Raw genomic sequence first — 24,930 nt, 5'->3', positions numbered from 1 at the left:
ATTACAAAAGCAACAGAGAGTACTCTTATACTTAACCAGTTTTCTGGCAGATATCCTCAAGACCATTAAAGCCTGCCACTGCAGATATCAACATGGTCCATAACCGGCCAGCAGCAGATTCAAACTTACAACTCATTTTTAATACTTTCCTTCTCTACAAGTTTGAAAGACTTGCCTCTCTTTTAATGGACAGGATCACCATGTCAAGAGCACCATTTTGGAATCTGAACAGCTAAGTTACTGAATCAGGGGGTTTACATTAACACCACTGCAGTCTTTATCCTTATTTTTTTTTATCCGACGTTTTGAAAACACTGTCTCGGACACTGCAGAATTTTTATAAGATAAGCAGGTTAGCTTTAGTTTAAAAATACTTGGGCCAAAGTATATCACACCACATTTAGGCTTGTGTTGATAAGTGGCAAGGAACATTCGCGCCACACAAGTGCCAGGCAATGACTATCTCCAAAAAGCGAGAGTCTAACCATCGTCCCATGACATTCAATGGCATTATCATCGCTGAATCTGCCACCATCAACATCCCAGGGGGTCCCACATGCCCACATCCAAGGATCGAATTTTTAAAACACACACTCCTCCAAAAAAGTGTTAAACAGTGCAACGTTTAAAATTCTGCTTTTTATATTCACATCAAATTTACAAAATATTGTACACAATCGGTGACCTAAATAATGAAATTCTAACTTGGAAAGATCTTCATGATTCCACCTTCCTCACATTGGGCCCAAGTTTGCACCCAGGATTAGAACGGCACACCTCCGTGTGGTGCGCCGACTTTTTAGAACAGAAACGGTGCCTATTATTTACCTTTGTATTCTTCCCGCAGTCTGGTCGATCCAGGCCCTTGGCGCAGTACAGCAAAACGCGTGGAGGGCGGAGCCAGGTCCCGACTCTGAAAACAGTGCCGGGACCTCTGCACATGCGCGCTAGAGTGTACACGCATGTGCCGTAGCTCCTCGCAGCCCGAATCTCTGCAGGCTGTGTGGGAGGGGCCCGAAGCACGCCGCCCCTAGCCCTGACCGAATGGGCTCCCCCGATGCCGTGTTCAGTGAGCAGGTCCCCAATGGCCCCAGCAGCATTATGGCCCTGGCTGTGGGCGCACGCTTTGATTTAAAGTATCTTGAATATTTTATGACAATTGGGATCTTTACAGCATACCTTGTCGAAGTCATTATTGTCAACCAGCAAGTCAAAGGCAGGGGATGCTTGGCAACAGGGTTAATGTGCATGTGGGGTACATGAAGCATTCAGAGAGGCTTCATGCAGCGTGTGAAAGTGAAGGAACAGGCCAATAGGGGACGAGGCAAATGGGGACCTGGCGCGAGCTGAATTACCAAGCTGGCTGAGGCCAGAAAAACAAACTTTGAACGAACCAAGGCAAACAACCAACATCTACTGGCACCAATCCAATATCGGTTCGTGGCATTCTTTTGTTGACCAAATCGAATACATTTCGTGGGTGTGTCTCTCTCTCTCAAAAAATCCCCTCTTCTCCCCCCACCCTTAAGATGCCACGTTCACCACCCACCACCCCCAGCCTGCCACGTTGAGCCTTCTCCTTCCCTCCAACCCCCCCACCTCCACATTCAGATGCCATGTTCTCCCGCACCTATCTCAGGCCGAAGGGACGCCCGCACGGCCAGCCGCTGCCAAGTTTAGTTCAAGGTAGGAATTACTTCAGTTCTTTATTTTTTATTGAATGCTTATTACTTTTTGTGCTTAGTTTGGTGCTTGGTGGTGCTTTAAATGTAGTTACTTGCGCCGATTCCTTAACTCTATGTAAGGTTTTACTGTGCAGGCAGAAGTGGCAACATACACTGGCCGAAGTTAGTTTGGAGCAACTATTTGATGGCCAAACTCACTTAAATGGCCAAAACAGGCGTAAGTGGCTGGCAATGCCCCCTTTGAAAAAAAAACTTTAAAAAAACCAAACTAACTCACTAACACTGCTGCAAATTAAATGGCCAAAATTGCAACTAAAAAGATACTCGAGAAAATCCAAGTTCCTCCAAACAAAACGAAGCAACTCCTGGGGAAATTTGGGCCCATACTATATATTTAAAAGGTAGTACATGCAATATTTTAGGATGTTAGTTTACACTTAATACTGTGCACCACACTTGGGGTACTGTGCACAGTTCTGTTCTCCATGCCACAAAAAAGATAGAGAGCCACTGGAGGAGGTACAAAAAAGATTTACGAGGATGAAAAATAGAAACATAGAAATTAGGTGCAGGAGTAGGTCATTCGGCACTTCGATCCTGCACCACCATTCAATAAGATCATGGCTGATCATTCAACCCCAGTACCTCTTTCCAACTTTCTCTCCATACCCCTTGATCCCTTCAGCCGTAAGGGCCATATCTAACTCCCTTTTGAATATATCTAACAAACTGGCCTCAACAGCTTTCTGTGGTAGGGAATTCCACAGGTTAACCACTCTCTGAGTGAAGAAGTTTCTCCTCGTCTCGGTCCTAAATGGCTTACCTCTTATCCTTCGACTGTGGCCCCTGGTTCTGGACTTCCCCGGCATCGGGAACATTCTTCCTGCCTCTAACCTGTCCTATCCCGTCAGAATTTTATATGTTTCTATGAGATCCCTTCTCATTACTCTAAGGTCCAGTGAATACAAGCCCAGTCGATCCAGTCTCTCCTCATATGTCAGTTCTGCCATTCCGGGAATCAGTCTGGTGAACCTTCGCTGCACTCTCTCTATAGCAAGAACGTTCTGCCTCAGATTAGGAGACTGAAACTGAACACAATATTCCAGGTGTGGCCTCACCAAGGCCCTGTACAACTGCAGAAAGACCTCCCTACCTATACACAAATCCTCTAGCTATGAAGGCCAACATGCCAGTTGCCTTCTTCACCGCCCGCTGTACCTGCTTGCCAACTTTCAATGACTGATGTACCATGGCACCCAGGTCTCGTTGTACCTCCCCTTTTCCTAATCTGTCACCATTCAGATAATATTCTGCCTTCCTGTTTTTGCACCAAAGTGGATAACCTCATATTTATCCACATTATACTGCATCTGTCATGCATTTGCCCACTCACCTAACCTGTCCAAGTCACCGTGCAGCCTCTTAGCATCCTCCTCACAGCTCATACCGCCACCCAGTTTAGTGTCATCTGCAAACTTGGAGATATTACATTCAATTCCTTCGTCTAAATCATTAATGTATATTGTAAATAGCTGGGGTCCCAGCACTGAACCCTGCGGCACCCCACTAGTCACTGCCTGCCATTCTGAAAAGGACCCGTTTATTCCGACTCTCTGCTTCCTGTCTGCCAACCAGTTCTCTATCCATGTCAATACATTACCCTCAATACCATGCGCTTTAATTTTTCACACTAATCTCTTATGTGGGACCTTGTCAAAAGCCTTTAGAAAGTCCAAATACACCACATCCACTGGTTCTCCCTTGTCCACTCTACTAGTTACATCCTTAAAAAGTTCCAGAAGATTTGTCAAGCATGATTTCCCTTTCATAAATCCATGTTGACTTGGACCGATCCTGTCACTGATTTCCAAATGCTCTGCTATTTCATCTTTAATAATTGATTCCAACATTTTCCCCACCACCGATGTCAGGCTAACCGGTCTATAATTCCCTGTTTTCTCTCTCCCTTCTTTTTTAAAAAGTGGTGTTACATTAGCTACCCTCCAGCCCATAGGAACTGATCCAGAGTCAATAGAATGTTGGAAAATGACCACCAATGTATCCACTATTTCTGGGGCCATTTCCTTAAGTACTTTGGGATGCAGACTATCAAGCCCTGCGGATTTATCAGTCTTCAATCCCATCAATTTCGCTAACACAATTTCCTGACTAATGAGGATTCCATTCAGTTCCTCCTTCTCGCTAGACCCTCGAACCCCTTGTATTTCCGGAAGGTTATTTGTGTCTTCCTTAGTGAAGACAGAATCAAAGTATTTGTTCAATTGGTCTGCCATTTCTTTGTTCCCCATTATAAATTTACCTGAATCTGACTGCAAGGGACCTACGTTAGTCTTCACATATCTATAGAAGCTTTTGCAGTCAGTTTTTATGTTCCCTGCAAGCTTCCTCTCATACTCTATTTTCCCCCTCCGAAAGCCTTTGTCCTCTGCTGAATTCTAAATTTCTCCCAGTCCTCAGGTTTGCTGCTTTTTCTGGCCAATTTATATGCCTCTTCCTTGGATTTAACACTATCCCTAATTTCTCTTGTTAGCCACGGTTGAGCCACCTTCCCTGTTTTATTTTTACTCCAGACAGGGATGTACAATTGTTGAAGTTCATCCATGCTATCTTTAAATGTCTGCCATTGCCTATCCACAGTCAACCCTTTAAGTATCATTCGCCAGTCTATCCTAGCCAATTCACGTCTCATGCCATCGAAGTTACCTTTCTTCAAGTTCAGGATCCTAGTCTCTGAATTAACTGTGTCACTCTCCATCCCACTGAAGAATTATATTATGGTTACTCTTCCCCAAGGGGCCTCGAACAACAAGATTGCTGATTAATCCTCTCTCATTACACATCACCCAGTGGAGGATGGCCAGCTCTCGAGTTGGTTCCTCGACATATTGGTCTAGAAAACCTCCCTAATACACTCTAAGAAATCCTCCTCCACCGTATTGTTACCAGTGAACAAAGAGGCAGTAACCATTAGGAATGACTGAAAGGGAAGGGGCTCTAGAAAAGAGAACAGTGAGGGGTGAGTTGAGAGGGGTCTTAAAAATTATCTAAGGGTTTGATAGAGTATACATAGAGAAAATGTTTCCACTTGCGGGGTGTTTGGTTTGTCGTACGCTCCTTCCGCAATTTGTACTTGGCTTCCGTGTGCTTCCGACAAAGAGTCTCGAAGTGTTCAGCGCCTTCTCGGATGCTTCTCCTCCACTTTGCGCGGTCTTGGGCCAGAGAATCCCAAGAGTTGGTGGGGTTGTTACATTTTTTCAAGGAGGCTTTGAGAGCGTCTTTGCAGCATTCGCTCTGCCCTCCTGGGGTTCGCTTGCCGTGATGGAGTTTGGAGTAGAGCGCTTGTTTCGGGAGTCTCATATCAGGCATGCGAACAATGTGGCCCGTCCAGCGAAGTTGGTTGAGCGTGGTCAATACCTCAGTGCTGGGGATGTTGGCCTGAGTGAGAATGCTGGTATTGGTGCGCCTACCCGGTCAACGGATTTGCAGGATTTTGTGGAGGCAGCGTTTGTGTTACTTCTCCAGTGCTTTGAGGTGCCGACTGTACATTGTCCATGTCTCTGAAGCATATAGGAGGGTGGGTATCACTACTGCTCTGTAGACCATGAGCTTGTTGCCTGGTTTATCTTGGTCTTCAAACACTCTTTTCCTCAGGCGACCGAAGGGTGCACTGCTACACTGAAGGCGGTGTTGGATTGTCATCATCAATGTCTGTCCTCGCTGACAAAGGCTCCCAAGGTATGGAAAGTGATTCATGCTGTCCAAGGCCTTGTCATAGATCTTGATAATTGGGAACAGTATTATGTGGCGGGGGCAGGTTGGTAGAGAACCTTTGTCTTCCGGATGATTAATGCAAGGCCCTGTCACTCAGTGAAGCTGTCAACGATGGTTTGGATTTTGGCCTCTGGGTGTGCACAAACGCAAGTGTCTTCCGCATACTGTAATTCAATGACAAAGGTTGGAACAACCTTGTTTCTGGACTGGAAGCGACAGAGGGTTAACAATTTCCCATTTGTCCTGTAGATTAGCTCCACTCCAGTGGGGAGCTTGTTGAAGGCAAGATGAAGCATGGCAGCGAGAAAGATTGAGAAGAGCGTTGATGCAATGACACAGCCTTGCTTGACCCTGGCCTGCACTTGTATTGGGTCTGTGGTGGATCCATTGGAAAGGATCACGGCTTGCATATCATCGTGAAGCAGGCTGAGGATGGTGACAAATATTTGAGGACTGCCGAATTTGAGATGGACACCATAATCTCTCTCGGTTAACAGAATCGAAGGCCTTTGTGAGGTCAAAGAAAGCCATGTACAGAGGTTGATGCTGCTCCCTTCATTTTTCTTGGATTTGTCGCATGGTGCAAATCATGTCCGTTGTGCCTCTTAGTGGGTGAAATTCACATTGCATCTCTGGGAGGAGCTCTTCAGCCACTGGGAGGAGACGATTGAGTTGGATCCTTGCGATAATTTTCCCTGTGGCAGACAGTAGGGAAAATCCCCTCTAATTACCCCAATCGGACTCGTCACCTTTCTTGAAGATGGTCACGATTACGGTGTCTCTGATATCTCCTGGCATGCTCTTCTCCTTCCAGAAAAGAGAGATGAGATCTTGGATTCGCGCCAAGAGTACTTATCGACCATGCTTTAGTACTTCGGTGGGGATTACATCTGCTCCTGAGTAGTCGTCGTTTTTCAGCTGTCGGATGGGCTTTTCAACCTCATGCTGGGCTGGTATAGTGCTGAGATGGTGGTGGGTAGCATGCTGCGGGATGGAGTCAAGGACACTCAAGTAAAGTCTTGGTGTTGGAGATTTCCGAAGTGCTCCTTCCAGCGGCCGCTGACTGCCTCTCTGTCCTTGATGAGTATCTCTCTGTTCTTAGCTCTCAGTGGGGTTGGACCCTAAGTGTTTGGGCCGTCGGTAGCCTTGACTGCACTAAAAAACCCACGCTTGTCAAGACTAGCGGCTAGTTGCTGGATATCCTGCACTCTTTCCACCCACCATCTGTTCTTTAGGTCACGAGTTTTTTGTTGGACCTCGGCCTTCAGTTGTCTGTAGATCTGTTTTCTTTCTCTCGAGTTGAGATGATGTTTCCAATTCAAGAATGCCTTGCATTTACGATTTATAAGAGCATAAGAAATAGGAGGAGTAGGAGTAGGCCATTTGGCCCCTTGTGCCTGCTCCACCATGGCTGATCTAATCTTGGCCTCAACTCCACTTCTGTGCCCGCTCTCCATAACTGCTGACTTCCTTATCGTTCAAAAATCTGTCTATCTCCACCTTAAATATATTCAATGACCCAGACTCCAAAGCTCTCTGGGGTAGAGAATTCCAAAGATTCACGACCCATTTTAAATGGACGACCCATTATTCTGAATCTATGCCCCCAGTTCTAAATTACCCCACAAAGGGAAACATTCTTTGTGCATCTACACTGTCAAGCCCCCTCAGAATCTTTGATGTTTCAATAAGATCACCTCTCATTCTTCTAAACTCCAATGAGTATAGGCTCAACCTGCTCAACCTTTCTTTATAAAACAACCCCTTCATCTCAGGAATCAACCCCGTGAACCTTCTCTGAACTGCCTCCAATGCAAGTATATCCCTCCTTAAAAAAATAATAAAACTGTACGCAGTACTCCAAGTGTGGTCTCACCACCGCCCTGTACAGTTGTAGCAGGACTTCCCTACTTTAATATTCCACCCCCCTTGCAATAAAGGCCAACATTCCATTTGCCTTCCTAATTACTTTCTGTACCTGCATGCTAACTTTATGTTTTATGTAATAGGGACCCCCAGATCCCTCTGTACCTCAGCGTGTTTTAATTACTCTCCATTTAAATAATAATTTGCCTTTTTAGTTTTCCTACCAAAGTGGATAACCTCTGCCAAATTTTTGGCCACTCATTTAGTCTTTCTACATCCCTTTGCAGATTTTTTGCGTCGTCCTCACAACTTGCTTTTCCACCTATATTTGTATCATCAGCAAACTTGGCTACATTACACGGTCCCTTCATCCAAGCCATTAATATAGATTGTAAATAGTTGAGGCCCCAGCACTGATCCCTGTGGCATCTCACTAGTTCCTGTTTGTCAACCTGAAAATGATCCATTTACCCCGACTCTCTGTTTTCTGTTAGTTCGTCAATCCTCTATCCATGCTAATATATTACCCCGAATCCAGTGAGCTCTTATCTTGTGCAGTAACCTTTTATGTGGCACCTTATCGCATGCCTTCTGGAAATCCAAATACACCACATGTACTGGTTTCCCTTTAGCCACCATGCTCATTACATCCTCAAAGAACTCCAGCAAATTTGTCAAACATGATTTCCCTTTCATAAAATCATGCTGACTCTGCTTGCCTGTATTATGATTTTCTAAATGTCCTGCCACTGCTTCCTTAATAATGGACTCCAGCATTTTCCCAATGACAGATGTTAGGTTAACTGGTCTATTAGCTCCTAGATCTCCTGGTCGTTCTCATCGAACCGGTCTTGATGTTTTCTGGTAGAGTAACCAGGAGTCGCTTTACAGGTGCTAATTATGGCGGACTTGAGGGCAGGCCAGGCACTATGGACACTCTGCGGCTCCAGTTCATTGGGAGTCGTCAGGTTGGTTGGGTGGCGTTGATTGACTCGGACTTTCTTTGCAGGGTCTTTGACAGTGGTTCAGCGTTGATTTTTCTGCGGCAGCATTTCTGATGCCGCCGCCATTTTGAGGCTACGTTGATGCAAATAAGTGAGTGGATTACCCGCGCCATGACAGGAGCAATCCAGCAGTCGTCAGCTTCTGTCATAGCGCGTGTGATGCGGATGTCCTTGTTGTCCCTCGTTCGGATGATGATGCAGTCCAACAGATGACAGTGCCTGGATACACTTCTTCTGGAAAGGCAAACCAGAAGAAGAATGGCATCTCCATGGGGTTGACTTCGCCATCAAAAATGAACGAGTTTGGCGTCTTAGAGATTCCCTTGCAGGATAAACGAACATGATCCTTCGGCTCACTCTAACCTGGAACCAGTGCATCACGGTCATCAAGTGCGTACACCCCAACACTGGAAGCAATGGCCAAGGCCAAAGAGGAATTCTACTCCAGCCTTTAACAATCTCTGTCTCGAGTTCCAACAGGTGACAAGTTGATTCTCCTTAGTTGAATTTAATGCCAGAGTTGGAAAGGACACAGACCTCTGGAGAGGTGTGATTGGCAGGGAAAGAGTACGGAAAACCAACTCCAATGGTAGCCACCACCTGACAAAATGCTCAGAACATGGTCGTGTCATAACCATCACCTTGTTTTGTCAGAGAGACAAGGAAGAAAGACATGTCGGAAAGCATGAGGTTATGCACTTTGGCAGAAATAAATCGAAGAGCAAGTTATTATTTAAATGGAGAAAGATTGCAAAGTGCCGCAGTACAGCGGGACCTGGGGGTACTTGTGCATGAAACACAAAAGGATAGTATGCAGGTACAGCAAGTGATCAGGAAGGCCAATGGTATCTTGGCTTTTATTGCAAAGGGGATGGAGTAGAAAAGCAGGGAAGTCTTGCTACAGCTATATAAGGTACTGGTGAGGCCACACCTGGAATACTGCGTGCAGTTTTGGTTTCCATCTTTATGAAAGGATATACTTGCTTTGGAGGCAGTTCAGAGAAGGGTCACCAGGTTGATTCTGGGGATGAGGGGGTTGACTTATGAGGAAAGGTTGAGAAGTTGGGCCTCTACTCATTGGAATTCAGAAGAATGAGAGGTGATGTTATCGAAACCTATAAGATTATGAGGGGGCTTGACAAGGTGGATGCAGAGAGGATGTTTCCACTGATGGAGGAGACTAGAACTAGAGGGCATGATCTTAAAATAAGGGGCCGCCCATTTAAAACAGAGATGAGGAGAAATTTCTTCTCTGAAGGTTGTAAATCTGTGGAGTTCACTGCCTCAGAGAGTTGTGGAAGCAGGGACATTGAATACATTGTCTTAAGACAGAGATAGACAGTTTCTTCAACGATAAGGGGATAAGGGATTATGGGGAGCGGGCGGGGAAGTGGAGCTGAGTCTATGATCAGATCAGCCATGATCTGATTGAATGGCGGAGCAAGCTCAAGGGGCCGTATGGCCTACTCCTGCTCCTACTTCTACTTCTTATGTCAAAACCTCATGGCAACACCCTCGTTCCAAGCACTGGCATTCCATAACACAGAATATCAAACCAACGTATTCCACATTATAAAAAAGCATTCCATTAAATGCAAATGTTTAGAATGGCTTCCAAAGGCTATCATGTTTTCTTACAGAACATCGGCAAGTTAAAATTTACTTTAATGATGAAGATTGTAGTATCTGAGCATTACTAAAGGGAGAACAAAGAAATTACTGAATGTAAATACAGGGAGAACAAAGAAATTACTGAATGTAAATATAGGGCATCCAAAAAAAGGTGGCAGCAATGGTTCCTGACTTCACTTTTGATACTAATAATTCTCAGAACCGTTTCAAAGCTTATTATTAATGCATGTGTTCTCAACAGAAGTTCCACAGTCAGAATACATTGAAACAAATTAACACGTCTGAAATTGACTGGAATTCAACAGCGAAACATACAGCAGCATAATAGACAGAATCTCCCTACAATATCCATGCTAAGTTTTTAATGACTATTGGTTTGACCTATCAGAACACAGAGATATATTTCAAGACAGGATGAAAATTCCCACCGTCATACAATAATGACGCAGCAAACACTGTGGGAAATATCAACATTCACACATGAACATGTTCCATATGACAAAGTTCTGAACTTAGTTTAATGGAAAAAGTGAGTGCACCATGCATTTTCTCTACACAAATTTATTGGACATAAAATTAAGCTTATCAAAATTACCTTCCAGCATTAACTTTCCTTAAAAGAGCAAAGTGAATTTAAGTGCGCTCTTGAAATTTACCACTGCATTTTTGCGTCGTTAATATTCAGCCTTGCAGTGTTTATTTTTAAAATCAGAACCAACACATACCCACAGTAGCAGCCATCAACAAGAAACAAAATAAACAAAACTTTTAGGTTGTCACAATTTTGGTTGAAATTACAACTGAATTATGCCATCATATGTCAGGGATGGACAAATCAGGTGCACAATTTGCACAAATAGATTTCAATTGGCCTTGGTTAATACTTAAAATAAAGTGTTTCTGAAAACATTAAGAACTGTAAAATTCACTGTAACACCAATTTACCTTATTGTGGTCATATTTGTACTGTATTTTGAGTGTATCCATTGCTCTGATCATAGCCTGCATGGCAGTGAAGATATTCTGATAGACCAACTTTGTGAAGCCTCGTTTGTCCTCATCAGAGTACCCTGTACCATGGATGATTCGCATCTGTTTGATGAATGTGCTCTTGCCACTTTCTCCAGTGCCTGAGAAAACAAAGCAAAGCAATACAGGGTCAACAATGTTGAATTTTAGCAAATCTTCTTAGGAATTAGAAGGTAATAAAAAAAGAATTATACCAAATTAAATCACTGATTAAAGCCAATTACAAGAAAATAAGTAAAGAAAGCATGTGAACAAATAACACGGCCAGCTGAAAAGTGTTTAAGACTACCGAGAAGTGTTGAATGACAAGAGACTGACAAAAATCCTCTCCACAACATGAATGTGTACTGAGAGTTTAATCAATCATATACACTGCAGTCACCATTGTCATGACAGCCGATTTAAATGAAGACATTTTTCAACTCTAAATCTCTAGCATACTTTCATTTTGGTATATAGTCACAAAATATTCATCAGGTTTGGATTGTGTGCATCTATGATTAAAGTATTACATGAAGTATTACAAAATTAAAAACTATAAACCTTGTTACTGAGGAATTTAGCTTTAATTGTCAACATGCTGTATTAATCACTCTGCACAACTTCTATATTCCATGACTGACAGAACAGAATTGTATTTGTTAATTCAATATTCTTAAGACAATTACCTAAAGTATTATGCACATATATTGTTGCACTGAATACAACTCTTTAACCATAAAACAAAAAATTCATTTCCTACTTTTGTTCCAAGACGACAAAGTTTGCAAATAATTTGCACTAAATGGATGGTAATAGATTTAATACCTTTTATCTACATCTTCAATTTGTTTGGGACCGAGAAGATTGCAACAAAAGCTGTCAGCTTTGGCTCAGTGGACAGCACTCTTGCCTCTGAGTCAGATGGTTGTGGGTATAACTCCCACTCCCAAGGACTTGAGTACAAAAATATAGACTGACATGCAGTGCAATGTTGAGGGAGTGCTGCATTGTCGATGGTGCCGTCTTTCAGATGAGACTCTAAACTAAAGCTCCTTCTGATCTCTCATCTGTACATTATAGATCCCATGGCACTATTTCAAAGTAGATATTGGGAGTTCTGCCCAGTGTCCTGGATAACATTTATCCCTCAATCAACATCACTAAATCAGATTATCTGGTCATTATCACATTGCTATTTGTGGGAGCTTGTTGCGCGCAAATTGGCTGCTGCGTTTCCTACATTACAACAGTGACTAAACTCCAAAAGTATTTCATTGACTGTAAAGTGCTTTGAGATGTCCGGTGATTGTGAAAGGTGCTACATGTATATAAATGCAAGTCTTTCTTTCAAAAACACTGAAGATTGTAATTGCTGCTAATACGAATGCAGAACTTTATACAGACTGAAGTAATAAGTGGCTTGTACAATACACCACACTGAATGAATGTATAAGCTAAATAAAAGAAAACTTTATTCGATTCGTATCAATTACTTTTTGTGGAGGGCCACAAGGAAACAGTGTCAATGGCATTGTCATAAATATCCTGGTAAGCCACACCTCATAAGAGTGAGATATAGGATTGCACTCATGAGTTCCTACTTTCATCTGAACTCTGGCAGCAAGGAAATTTGAATTGTTAGGTATAGACCAGGAAATAGGGCGGGGAACCAGAAACGAAGAACAAAATCAAAATAAGCAATCACATGGACCGCACACACACACACCTCGAGACAGCTCGCTCTCGAGTAGCCTCAGGATTCCTGGGAGCTGGTTTACATTCCATGCTCTGAAGAGAGTGTGATATGGGAGAAAAGTAGAACATAACATAAGAAACAGGAACAGGAGTAGGTCATATGGCCCCTCCAGCCTGCTCCGCCATTTAATAAGATCATGACTGATCTGATCATGGACTCAGGTCCTCTTCCCTGCCCGCTCTCCATAACCCCTTATTCCCTTATCGTTTGAGAAACTGTCTATTTCTGTCTTAAATTTATTCAATGTCTCAGCTTCCACAGCACTCTGAGGCAGCAAATTCCACAGACCCTCAGAGAAGACATTTCTCCTCATCTCTGTTTTAAATGGGCGGCCGGCCCCTTATTCTAAGATTATGCCCCCTTGTTCAAGTCTCCCCCATCAGTGGAAACACCCTCTCTGCATCCACCTTGTCAAGCCCCCTCATAATCTTATACGTTTCGATAAGATCACCTCTCAATCTTCTGAATTCCAATGAGTAGGCCAAACCTACTCAACCTTTCCTCATAAGTCAACCCCCTATAGTACTATTATGGAGCAGAAGAGGGCCCCGCCCCGCCCCCACTCTGTTCTGAGCCCACCTGATGGTGAGGTATTCCATGTGCCTCTAGTTGGCAGTGATACCTTGTTATCTTGCACTCAGCTTCAAAAAAAAAGCAAAGCATTGTTGCTCGCAAAGAAAGCTAACCCCATCATTCACAGTACATTATCAACATCCCACAGCCAAGTGGAGAATGGAAGCGGAAATTATTTAAGCAGTTACATAAGAATATAAGAATTAGGAACAGGAGTAGGCCATCTAGCCCCTCGAGCCTGCTCCGCCATTCAAAAAGATCATGGCTGATCTGGCCGTGGACTCAGCTCCACTTACCCGCCCGCTCCGCGTAACCCTTAATTCCCTTATTGGTTAAAAATCTGTCTGTGATTTGAATACATTCAATGAGCTAGCCTCAACTGTTTCCTTGGACAGAGAATTCCACAGTTTCACAATCCTCTGGGAGAAGAAATTCCTTCTCAACTCGGTTTTAAATGGGCTCCCCCGTATTTTGAGACTATGCCCCCTAGTTCTAGTCTCCCCGGCCAGTGGAAACAACCTCTCTGCCTCTATCTTGTCTATCCCTTTCATTATTTCAAATGTTTCTATAAGATCACCCCTCATCCTTCTGAACTCCAACGAGTAAAGACCCAGTCTACTCAATCTATCATCATAAGGTAACCCTCTCATCTCCAGAATCAGCCTAGTGAATTGTCTCTGTACCCACTCCAAAGCTAGTATATCCTTCCTTAAGAAAGGTGACCAAAACTGCACGCAGTACTCCAGGTGCGGCCTCACCAATACCCTGTACAGTTGCAGCAGGACCTCCCTGCTTTTGTACTCCATTCCTCTCGCAATGAAGGCCAACATTCCATTCACCTTCCTGATTACCTGCTGTACCTGCAAACTAACTTTTTGGGATTCATGCACAAGGACCCCCAGGTCCCTCTGCACCGCAGCATATTGTAATTTCTCCCCATTCAAATAATATTCCCTTTTACTGTTTTTTTTCCCCCAAGGTGTATGACCTCACATTTTCCGACATTGTATTCCATCTGCCAAACCTTAGCCCATTCGCTTAACCTGTCTAAATCTCTTTGAAGCCTGTCTGTGTCCTCGACACAACCCGCTTTCCCACTAATCTTTGTGTCATCCGCAAATTTTGTTACACTACACTCTGTCCCCTCTTCCAGGTCATCTATGCATATTGTAAACAGTTGTGGTCCCAGCACCGATCCCTGTGGCACACCACTAACCACCGATTTCCAACCCGAAAACGACCCATTTATCCCGACTCTCTGCTTTCTGTTAGCTAGCCAATTCTCTATCCATGCTAATACATTTCCTCTGACTCCGCGTACCTTTATCTTCTGCAGTAACCTTTTGTGTGGCACCTTATCGAATGCCTTTTGGAAATCTAAATACACCACATTCATCGGTACACCTCTATCCACCATGCTCGTTATATCCTCAAAGAATTCCAGTAAATTAGTTAAACATGATTTCCCCTTCATGAATCCATGTTTGATTGATTGCACTATTCCTATCGAGATGTCCCGCTATTTCTTCCTTAATGATAGCTTCAAGCATTTTCCCCACTACAGATGTTAAACTAACCGGCCTATAGTAACCTGCCTTTTGTCTGCCCCCTTTTTTAAACAGAGGCGTTACATTAGCTGCTTTCCAATCCGCTGGTACCTCCCCAGAATCCAGAGAATTTTGGCAGATTATAACGAATGCATCTGCTATAACTTCCGCCATCTCTTTTAATACCCTGGGATGCATTTCATCAGGACCAGGGGACTTGTCTACCTTGAGTCCCATTAGCCTGTCCAGCACTACCCGGCTAGTGATAGTGATTGTCTCAAGGTCCTCCCTTCCCACATTCCCGTGACCAGCAATTTTTGGCATGGTTTTTGTGTCTTCCACTGTGAAGACCGAAGCAAAATAATTGTTTAAGGTCTCCGCCATTTCCACATTTCCCATTATTAAATCCCCCTTCTCATCTTCTAAGGGACCAACATTTACTTTAGTCACTCTTTTCCGTTTTATATATCTGTAAAAGCTTTTACTATCTGTTTTTATGTTTTGCGCAAGTTTACTTTCGTAATCTATCTTTCCTTTCTTTATTGCTTTCTTAGTCATTCTTTGTTGTCTCTTAGCAAATGATCCCTTAGAAGATGAGAAGTGGGATTGAATAATTGGAAATGTGGAAATGGCGGAGACTTTAAACAATTATTTTGCATAAATAAAACGAAGCAACGGTGAAGGTCACGGGTTATATTATCTCAGTTTTAGATTACTGAGAAGCTCAACAGCTAAAACAATATGTATTTTTCAACAAAAGGGTCTTCCTGACTGGAACTTAGTCTCAAAGTGGAGAAAAATATGAACATGGAGCATGTGGAGCAGAGGCTCCCAAACATTTTATTTTGCCGAGCCTCCCTTCGGAGATTCATGTCCTATTTACGCCTCCCTTTTTCTAAGTAACGGTATTTTGTAGTCCCGAAGATGATGGCCGAGCTCAATCCTATTGGTTTCATTCATCAAGGACATCGAGGCAGTCAGGGCCCGCTGGATGGAGCACTTCGAAGATGATCTCAACCGAGACTCTGCCTTTGACTCGAGTGTTCTCGACTCCATCCCGCAGCATGCTACCCGCCACCATCTCAGTAAAACCCCAACACTGCACGAAGTAGAAAACGCCATAAGACAGCTTAAGGACAACAAGGCTACAGGAGCGGATGGAATCCCCGCTGAGGCACTGAAGTATGGCGGAGAGGCACTGTTGGCACGAATACATGACCTCATCTCTCTCATCTGAAAGGAGGAGAGCATGCCGGGATATCTCAGAGATGCAGTGATCGAGACCATCTTTAAAAAAAGGGACAAGTCTGACTGTGGTAACTACAGAGGAATCTCCCTGCTATCAGCCACTGGGAAAGTCGTCGCTAGAGTCCTCCTCAACCGTATTCTACCTGTGGCCAAGGAGATCCTCCCGGAGTCACAGTGCGGATTTCGTCCCCTCCGGGGCACAACGGACATGATTTTTGCAGCGCGACCGCTGCAGGAAAAATGCAGGGAACAGAGCCAGCCCTTATACTTGGCCGCCTTCGACCTTACAAGGGCCTTTGACGCTGTCAACCGCGAGGGTCTATGGAGCATTTGCCTCCATTTCGGATGCCCCCAAAATTTGGTCAACATCCTCCACGATGACATGCAGGCCATGATCCTTACCAACGGATCCATTACAGACCCAATCCACGTCTGCACTGGGGTCAAACAGGGCGATGACTTCCTCGCTGCCATGCTCCACCTCACAGTCAACAAGCTCCCCGCTGGAGTGGGACTAAACTACAGAACCAGTGGGAACCTTATCAACCTTCGCCGTCTCCAGGCCAGGTCCAAGACCACCCCAACCTCTGTCATCGAGCTATAGTACGCGGACGATGTCTGCGTTTGCGCACATACAGAGGCTGAACTCCAAGACACAGTCAACCTATTTACTGAGGCGTACGAAAGTATGGGCCTTACGCTAAACATCCTTAAGACAAAGGTCCTCCACCAGCCTGTCCTCGCCACACAGCACTGTCCCCCAGTCATCAAGATCCATGGCACGGCCTGGACAACGTGGACCATTTCCCATACCTTGGGAGCCTCTTATCAACAAGAGCAGATATTGACGACTAGATTCAACACCACCTCCAGTGCGCCGATGCAGTCTTCGGCCATCTGAGGAAAAGAGTGTTCGAAAACCAGGCCCTCAAATCTACCACCAAGTTCATGGTCTGCAGAGCTGTAGTAACCTCCTGTATGACTCAGAGACATGGACCATGTACAGTAGATACCTCAAATCGCTGGAGAAATACCTCCAACGATGTCTCCGCAAGATCCTACAAATCCCCTTGGAGGGCAGACGCACCAACATTAGCATCCTCGACCAGGCCAACATCCGCAGCATTGAAGCACTGATCACACTTGATCAGCTCCGCTGGGCAGGCCACATTATCCGCATGCCAGACACGAGACTCCCAAAGCAAGCGCTCTACTTGGAACTCCTTCACGGCAAACGAGCCAAAGGTGGGCAGAGGAAACATTACAAGGACACCCTCAAAGCCTCCCTGATAAAGTGCAACATCCCCACTGACATCTGGGAGTCCTTGGCCAAAGACCACCCCAAGTGGAGGAAGTGCATCCGGGAGGGTACTGAGTACCTAGAGTCTTATCGGTGAGAGCATGCAGAAATCAAGTGCAGGCAGCGGAAAGAGCGTGCGGCAAACCTGCCCCATCCTCCCTTACCCTCAACGACTATCTGTCCCACCTGTGACAGGGACTGTGGTTCTTGTATTGGACTGTTCAGCCACCTAAGGACTCATTTTAAAGAGTGGAAACAAGTCTTCCTCAATTCTAAGGGACTGCCTATGATGATGATTGTTATATATGCAGACTACAGATATACTCAGTGTAGTCACTGTATAGTTGCATAAGATGGAGACTTGTTTACTTGATGGTAAACAGGAGGCAGTCGGGAGGAGACCAGCATCACGAGAGCGGAGCGGGCGCTTGAAGGGTTTGGAGCAGCGGCATTCGGGAGGAGGCCAGAATCGCGAGACTACAAAGGACGGCGGTAACTAGGAGCAGCGGCAGTTGGGAGGAGGCCAACTGCAGCAGCGGCAGTAAGTAAACAAAGAAATAAAAAGAAATCGAAGTGTGACGTCACAGCCAAGTAGGTAAGTGATTGGCTGGCGGATTGGTGAGTATTTTATCTTTTACATTTTCTTTTCTTATCAGTAGGCAACCTTTGGCACTGTTGCCAAATTAAGTTAATTTAAGGGTTAAGTCATGGCAGGTGAGCCCAGACCCATGTCATGCTCCTCCTGTGCTATGTGAGAAATCAGGGACAATGCCAGTGTCCCTGACAACTGTGTGTGCGGGACGTGTATCCAGCTGCAACTCCTGACAGACGGCATTGCGGCACTGGAACTGCGCATGGATTCACTCTGGAGCAGCCGCAATGCTGAGGATGTCATGAATAGCACGTTTAGTGAGTTGGTCACACCGCAGGTAAAGGTTACAAAGACAGATAGGGAATGGGTGACCATCAGACAGAGCAGTGGAAGGAAAGTAATGCAGGGGTCCCCTGCGGTCACCTCCCTCCAAAACAGATATACTGTTTTGGGTACTGTTGGGGGAGATGGCCCATCAGGGGAAGACAGCACCAGCCAAGTTCATGGCACCATGGGTGGCTTTGGTGCACAGGAAAAAAGAGTGGGAGAGCTATCGTGGTAGGGGATTCTATTGTAAGGGGAATAGATAGGCGTTTCTCAGCCGCAATCGATGGTCCAGGATGGTATGTTGCCTCCCTGGTGCAAGGGTCAAGGATGTCTCGGAGCGGCTGCAGGGCATTCTGGAGGGGGAGGGTGAGCAGCCAGTTGTCGTGGTACAAATAGGTACCAACAATATAGGTAAAAAATGGGATGAGGTCCTACAAGCTGAATTTAGGGAGCTAGGAGTTAAATTAAAAAGTAGGACCTCAAAAGTTAGTAATCTCAGGATTGCTCCCAGTGCCATGTGCTAGTCAGAGTAGGAATAGGACAGTTAAGATGAATATGTGGCTTGAGGAATGGTGCAAGAGGGAGGGATTCAAATTCCTGGGACTCAAATTCCTGGGACATTGGAACCGGTTCTGGGGGAGGTGGGACCAGTACAAACTGGACGGTCTGCACCTGGGCAGGACTGGAAACAATGTCCTCGGAGGAGTGTTTGCTAGTGCTGATGGGGAGGGTTTAAACTAATATGGCAGGGGGATAGGAATCTATGCAGGGAGACAGAGTGAAGTAAAACGGGGCAGAAGCAAAAGGTAGAAAGGAGATAAGGAAAAGTGGAGAGCAGAGAAATCAAAGGGAAAAATCAAAAAGGGGAACATTACAATATAATTCTAAAAGGACAAAGAGTATTTAAAAAAAACAAGCCTGAAGGCTTTGTGTTTCAATGTGATGAGGATTCGTAATAACATGGATGAATTAACTGCGCAGATAGCTGTTAACAATGATGTCATTGGAATTACGGAGACATGGCTCCAGGGTGAACAAGGCTGGAACTCAACATCCAGGGGTACTCAATATTCAGGAAGGATAGACAGAAAGGAAAAGGAGGTGGGGTAGCGTTGCTGGTTAAAGAGGAGATTAAAGCAATAGTAAGGAAGGACATTAGCTTGGATGATGTAGATTCTGTATGGGTAGAGCTGCAGAACACCAAAAGGACAGAAAACGCTCGTGAGAGTTGTGTACAGACCACCAAACAGTAGTAGTGAGGTTGGGAATGGCATCAAACAGGAAATTAGGGATGCGTGCAATAAAGGTACAGCAGTTATCATAGGTGACTTGAATCTACCTATAATTTGGGCTAACCAAACTAGGAGGATTTCTTGGAGTGTATTAGGGATGGTTTTCTTGAGCAATATGTCGAGGAACCAACTCGAGAGCTGGCCATCCTAGACTGGGTGATGTGTAATGAGAAGGGACTAATTAGCAATCTTGTTGTGTGAGGCCCCCTGGGAAAGAATGACCATAATATGGTAGAATTCTTTATTAAGATGGAGAAAATCAGAAACTAGGGTCCTAAACTTAAGGAAAGCTAACTTCGACAGCATGAGGTGTGAATTGGCTAGAATAGACTGGCGAGTGATACTTAAAGGGTTGACGGTGGATAGGCAATGGCAAACCTTTATAGATCACATGGATGAACTTCAATTGTATATCCCTGTCTGGAGTAAAATTAAAACAGGGAAGGTGGCTCAACCGTGGCGAACAAGGGAAATTAAGGATAGTGTTAGATCCAAGGAAGAGGCATATAAATTGGCCAGAAAAAGCAGCAAACCAGAGGACTGGGAGAAATTTAGAATTCAGCAGAGGAGGAAAAAAGGTTTACTTAGGAAGGCAGAAATAGAGTACGAGAGGAAGCTTGCAGGGAACATAAAAACTGACTGCAAAAGCTTCTATAGATATGTGAAGAGAAAAAGAGTAGTGAAGACAAACGTAGGTCCCTTCAGTCGGACTCGGGTGAATTTATAACGGGGAACAAAGAACTGGCAGACCAATTGAACAAATACTTTGGTTCGGTCTTCACGAAGGAAGACACAAATAACCTTTCAGATGTACTAGGGGACCGACGGTCTAGTGAAAAGGAGAAATTGAAGGATATCTTAATTAGGCAGGAAATTGTGTTCGGGAAATTGATGTGATTGAAGGCCGATAAATCCCCGGGGCCTGATTGTCTGCATCCCAGAGTACTAAAGGAAGTGACCCGAGAACTAGAGGATGCATTGGTGATCACTTTCCAACAGTCTATCAACTCTGGATCAGTTCCTATGGACTGGAGGTTAGCTAATGTAACACCACTATTTAAAAAAGGAGGGAGAGAGAAAACGTCTAATTATAGATCGGTTAGCCTGACATCAGTAGTGGGGAAATGTTGGAATCAATTATTAAGGATGAAATAACAGCGCATTTGGAAAGCAGTGACAGGATCGGACCAAGTCAGCATGGATTTATGAAAGGGAAATCACGGTTGACAAATCTTCTGGAATTTTTTGAGCATGTAACTAGTAGAGTGGACAAGGGAGAACAAGTGGATGTAGTGTACTTGGACTTTCAAAAGGCCTTTGACAAGGTCCCACGTAAGAGATTGCTGTGCAAAATCAAAGCGCATGGTATTGGGGGTAATGTATTGCCGTGGATAGAGAACTGGTTGGCAGACAGGAAGCAGAGAGTCGGGATAAACCGGTCCTTTTCGGAATGGGAGGCAGTGACTAGTGGAGTGCCACAGGGCTCAGTGCTGGGACCCCAGCTCTTTACAATATACATCAATGATTTGGATGAAGGAATTGTGTGTAATATCTCCAAGTTTGCAGATGACACTAAGCTGGGTGGCGATGTGAGCTGTAACGAAGATGCCAAGAGGCTGCAGGGTGACTTGGACAGGTTAAGTGAATGGGCAAATGCATGGTAGATGCAGTATAATGTGGATAAATGTGAGGTTATCCACTTTGGTGGGAAAACACGAAGGTGCAACGAGACTTGGGTGTCATGGTTCATCAGTCATTGAAAGTTGGTATGCAGGTACAGCAGGCGGTGAAGAAGGCAAATGGTATGTTGGCCTTCATAGCTAGGGGATTTGAGTATAGGAGCAGGGAGGTCTTACTGCAATTGTACAGAACCTTGGTGAGGCCTCACCTGGAATATTGTGTTCAGTTTTGGTCTCCTAATCTGAGGAAGGACGTTCTTGCTGTTGATAGTAAAAGCTTTTACAGATATATAAAATGGAAAAGAGTGACTAAAGTAAATGTTGGTCCCTTAGAAGATGAGAAGGGGGATTTAATAATGGGAAATGTGGAAATGGCGGAGACCTTCAACAATTATTTTGCTTCGGTCTTCACAGTGGAAGACACAAAAACCATGCCAAAAATTGCTGGTCACAGGAATGTGGGAAGGGAGGACCTTGAGACAATCACTTTCACTAGGGGGGTAGTGCTGGACAGGCTAATGGGACTTAAGGTAGACAAGTCCCCTGGTCCTGATGAAATGCATCCCAGGGTATTAAAAGAGATGGCGGAAGTTATAGTAGATGCATTCATTATAATCTACCAAAATTCTCTGGACTCTAGGAGGTACCAGCAGATTGGAAAGCAGCTAATGTAACGCCTCTGTTTAAAAAAGGGGGCAGACAAAAGGCAGATAACTATAGGCCGGTTAGTTTAACATCTGTAGTGGGGAAAATGCTTGAAGCTATCATTAAGGAAGAAATAGCGGGACATCTAGATAGGAATAGTGCAATCAAGCAGACGCAACATGGATTCATGAAGGGGAAATCATGTTTAACTAATTTACTGGAATTCTTTGAGGATATAACGAGCATGGTGGATGGAGGTGTACCGATGAATGTGGTGTATTTAGATTTCCAAAAGGCATTCGATAAGGTGCCACACAAAAGGTTACTGCAGAAGATAGAGGTACGCGGAGTCAGAGGAAATGTATTCGCATGGATAGAGAATTGGCTGGCGAACAGAAAGCAGAGAGTCGGGATAAATGGGTCCTTTTCGGGTTGGAAATCGGTGGTTAGTGGTGTGCCACAGGGTTTGGTGCTTGGACCACAACTGTTTACAATATACATAGATGACCTGGAGGAGGGGACAGAGTGTAGTGTAACAAAATTTGCAGATGACACAAAGATTAGTGGGAAAGCGGGTTGTGTCGAGGACACAGAGAGGCTGCAAAGAGATTTAGATAGGTTAAGCGAATGGGCTGAGGTTTGGCAGATGGAATACAAAGTCGGAAAGTGTGAGGTCATCCACCTTGGGAAAAAAAAAACAGTAAAAGGGAATATTATTTGAATGGGGAGAAATTACAACATGCTGAGGTGCAGAGGGACCTGGGGGGCCTTGTGCATGAATCCCAAAAAGTTAGTTTGCAGGTGCAGCAGGTAATCAGGAAGGCGAATGGAATGTTGGCCTTCATTGCGAGAGAGGGGGGGGTGGGGGGGGGGGGGGGGGGAGTACAAAAGCAGGGAGGTCCTGCTGCAACTGTAAAGGGTATTGGTGAGGCCGCACCTGGAGTACTTTTTGGTCACCTTACTTAAGGAAGGATATACTGGCTTTGGAGGGGGGACAGAGACGATTCACTAGGCTGATTCCGGAGATGAGGGGGTTACCTTATGATGATAGATTGAGTAGACTGGGTCTTTACTCGTTGGAGTTCAGAAGGACGAGGGGTGATCTTATAGAAACATTTAAAATCATGAAAGGGATAGACAAGATAGAGGCAGAGAGGTTGTTTCCACTGGTCGGGGAGACTCGAACTAGGGGGCACAGCCTCAAAATATGGGGGAGCCAATTTAAAACCGAGTTGAGAAGGAATTTCTTCTCCCAGATGGTTGTGAATCTGTGGAATTCTCTGCCCAAGGAAGCAGTTGAGGCTAGTTCATTGAATGTAGTCAAGTCACAGATAGATAGACTTTTAACCAATAAGGGAATTAAGGGTTACGGGGAGAGGGCGGGTAAGTGGAGCTGAGTCCACGGCCAGATCAGCCATGATCTTATTGAATGGCGGAGCAGGCTCGAGGGGCAAGATGGCCTACTCCTGTTCCTAATTCTTATGTTCTTATGTTATGAGGCGGTGCAGCGAAGGTTCACCAGACTGATTCCAGGGATGGCTGGACTGACATATGAAGAGAGACTGGATCAACTGGGCCTTTATACACGGGAGTTTAGAAAGATGAGAGGGTATCTCATAGAAACGTATAAGACTCTGACGGGACAGGACGGGACAAGTTAGATGCGGGAAGAATGTTCCCGATGTTGGGGAAGTCCAGAACCAGGGGACACAGTCTTAGGATAAGAGGTAGGTCATTTAGGACTGAGATGAGGATAAACCCCTTCACAGAGAGTTGTTAACTCATGGAATTCCCTGCCGCAGAGAGTGTTGATGCCAGTTCATTGGATATATTCAAGAGGGAGTTAGATATGGCCCTTACAGCTAAAGGGATCAAGGGGTATGGAGAGAAAGCTGGAAAGGGGTACTGAGGTGAAGGATCAGCCATGATCTTATTGAATGGTGGTGCAGGCTCGAAGGGCCGAATGGCCGACTCCTGCACCTATTTTCTATGTTTCTATATGTGCAGACTTTGTAGATATACTCTCTGTGTTGTCACTGTGTGGTTGTTTACCTGATGTACAATCAATAAGGTTTACACTGTGTATATACATGTTAGCACGACTAGAGGGTGCAACTGGTGGAGACCGGGGTTTCCTGCCCTAGTGGCAGGGGCTGTATAAAAGGGGAGCCACTGTGCGACTACCTCACACTGGAGTTACGAGTAAAGGACCAAGGTAACTCCAGTTTGAGTACAACACATTGCCTCGTGGAGTCATTCATAAATACACTTCAGACATACGAATGATGATTGGTTTCAATAACTGGAAAAAAAGATAAGTTTAAAATGCTCGCCTCTGCCTTCAGTCATGTCGGGATTTGTGTGCCTTAAATAGCCAATTGGGTTCAAGGATTTCTACTTTCATGCATCAGGAGATATCACAGAAATATTTTTCACTTTACTCTTTTCCTCAGTCGGTCGAAGACTGCACTGGCACACACTGAAGGCGGTGTTGGACTTTGCCCGAGCTAACAATAGGCTCCCAAGGTATGGAAAGTGGTCCACATTGTCCAAAGTCTCATCGTGGATTTTGATAACCGGTGAGTAGTACTGTGTGGCGGGGGCAGGTTAGTAGAGGACCACTGCCTTACTGATGTTTAACGTGAGGTCCAGACTCTCGTACGCTTCAGTGAAGGTGTCAACGATGGCTTGAAGTTCGGACTCAGAGTGTGCACAAACGCAAGATCATCTGCATATTGTAATTCAATGAAAGAGGTTGGAGCAACCTTGGATCTGGACTGGAGGTGTCGGATGTTGAACAATTTCCCGCTTATCCTGTAGACTAACTCCACTCCAGTGGGGAGCTTAATAAAGGTGAGATGAAGCATCACAGCGACAAAGATTGAGAAGAGCGTTGGTGCGATGATACAGCCTTGCTTGACCCTGGTCTGTACTTGTATTGGGTCTGTGATGGATCCGTTGATAAGAATCATGGTTTGCAT

At 44.8% G+C, this 24,930-nt stretch overlaps 1 protein-coding gene across 1 annotated transcript in view; it reads right to left on the bottom strand.

Annotated features, from left to right (window-relative positions):
• Window positions 1-24,930, bottom strand: part of LOC139265549 (guanine nucleotide-binding protein G(q) subunit alpha) — a 285,119-nt gene that overhangs the window by 131,163 nt on the left and 129,026 nt on the right. The window contains exon 2 of the mRNA XM_070882620.1: window positions 10,925-11,109. Coding sequence (XP_070738721.1) covers window positions 10,925-11,109 — 185 coding nt within the window. The remainder of the gene's footprint in view (window positions 1-10,924; window positions 11,110-24,930) is intronic.

Source organism: Pristiophorus japonicus, chromosome 1 (genome assembly GCF_044704955.1).
Source record: "Pristiophorus japonicus isolate sPriJap1 chromosome 1, sPriJap1.hap1, whole genome shotgun sequence".
Classification (NCBI taxonomy): domain Eukaryota; kingdom Metazoa; phylum Chordata; class Chondrichthyes; family Pristiophoridae; genus Pristiophorus; species Pristiophorus japonicus.
This window is presented reverse-complemented; position numbering and strand designations above follow the sequence as displayed.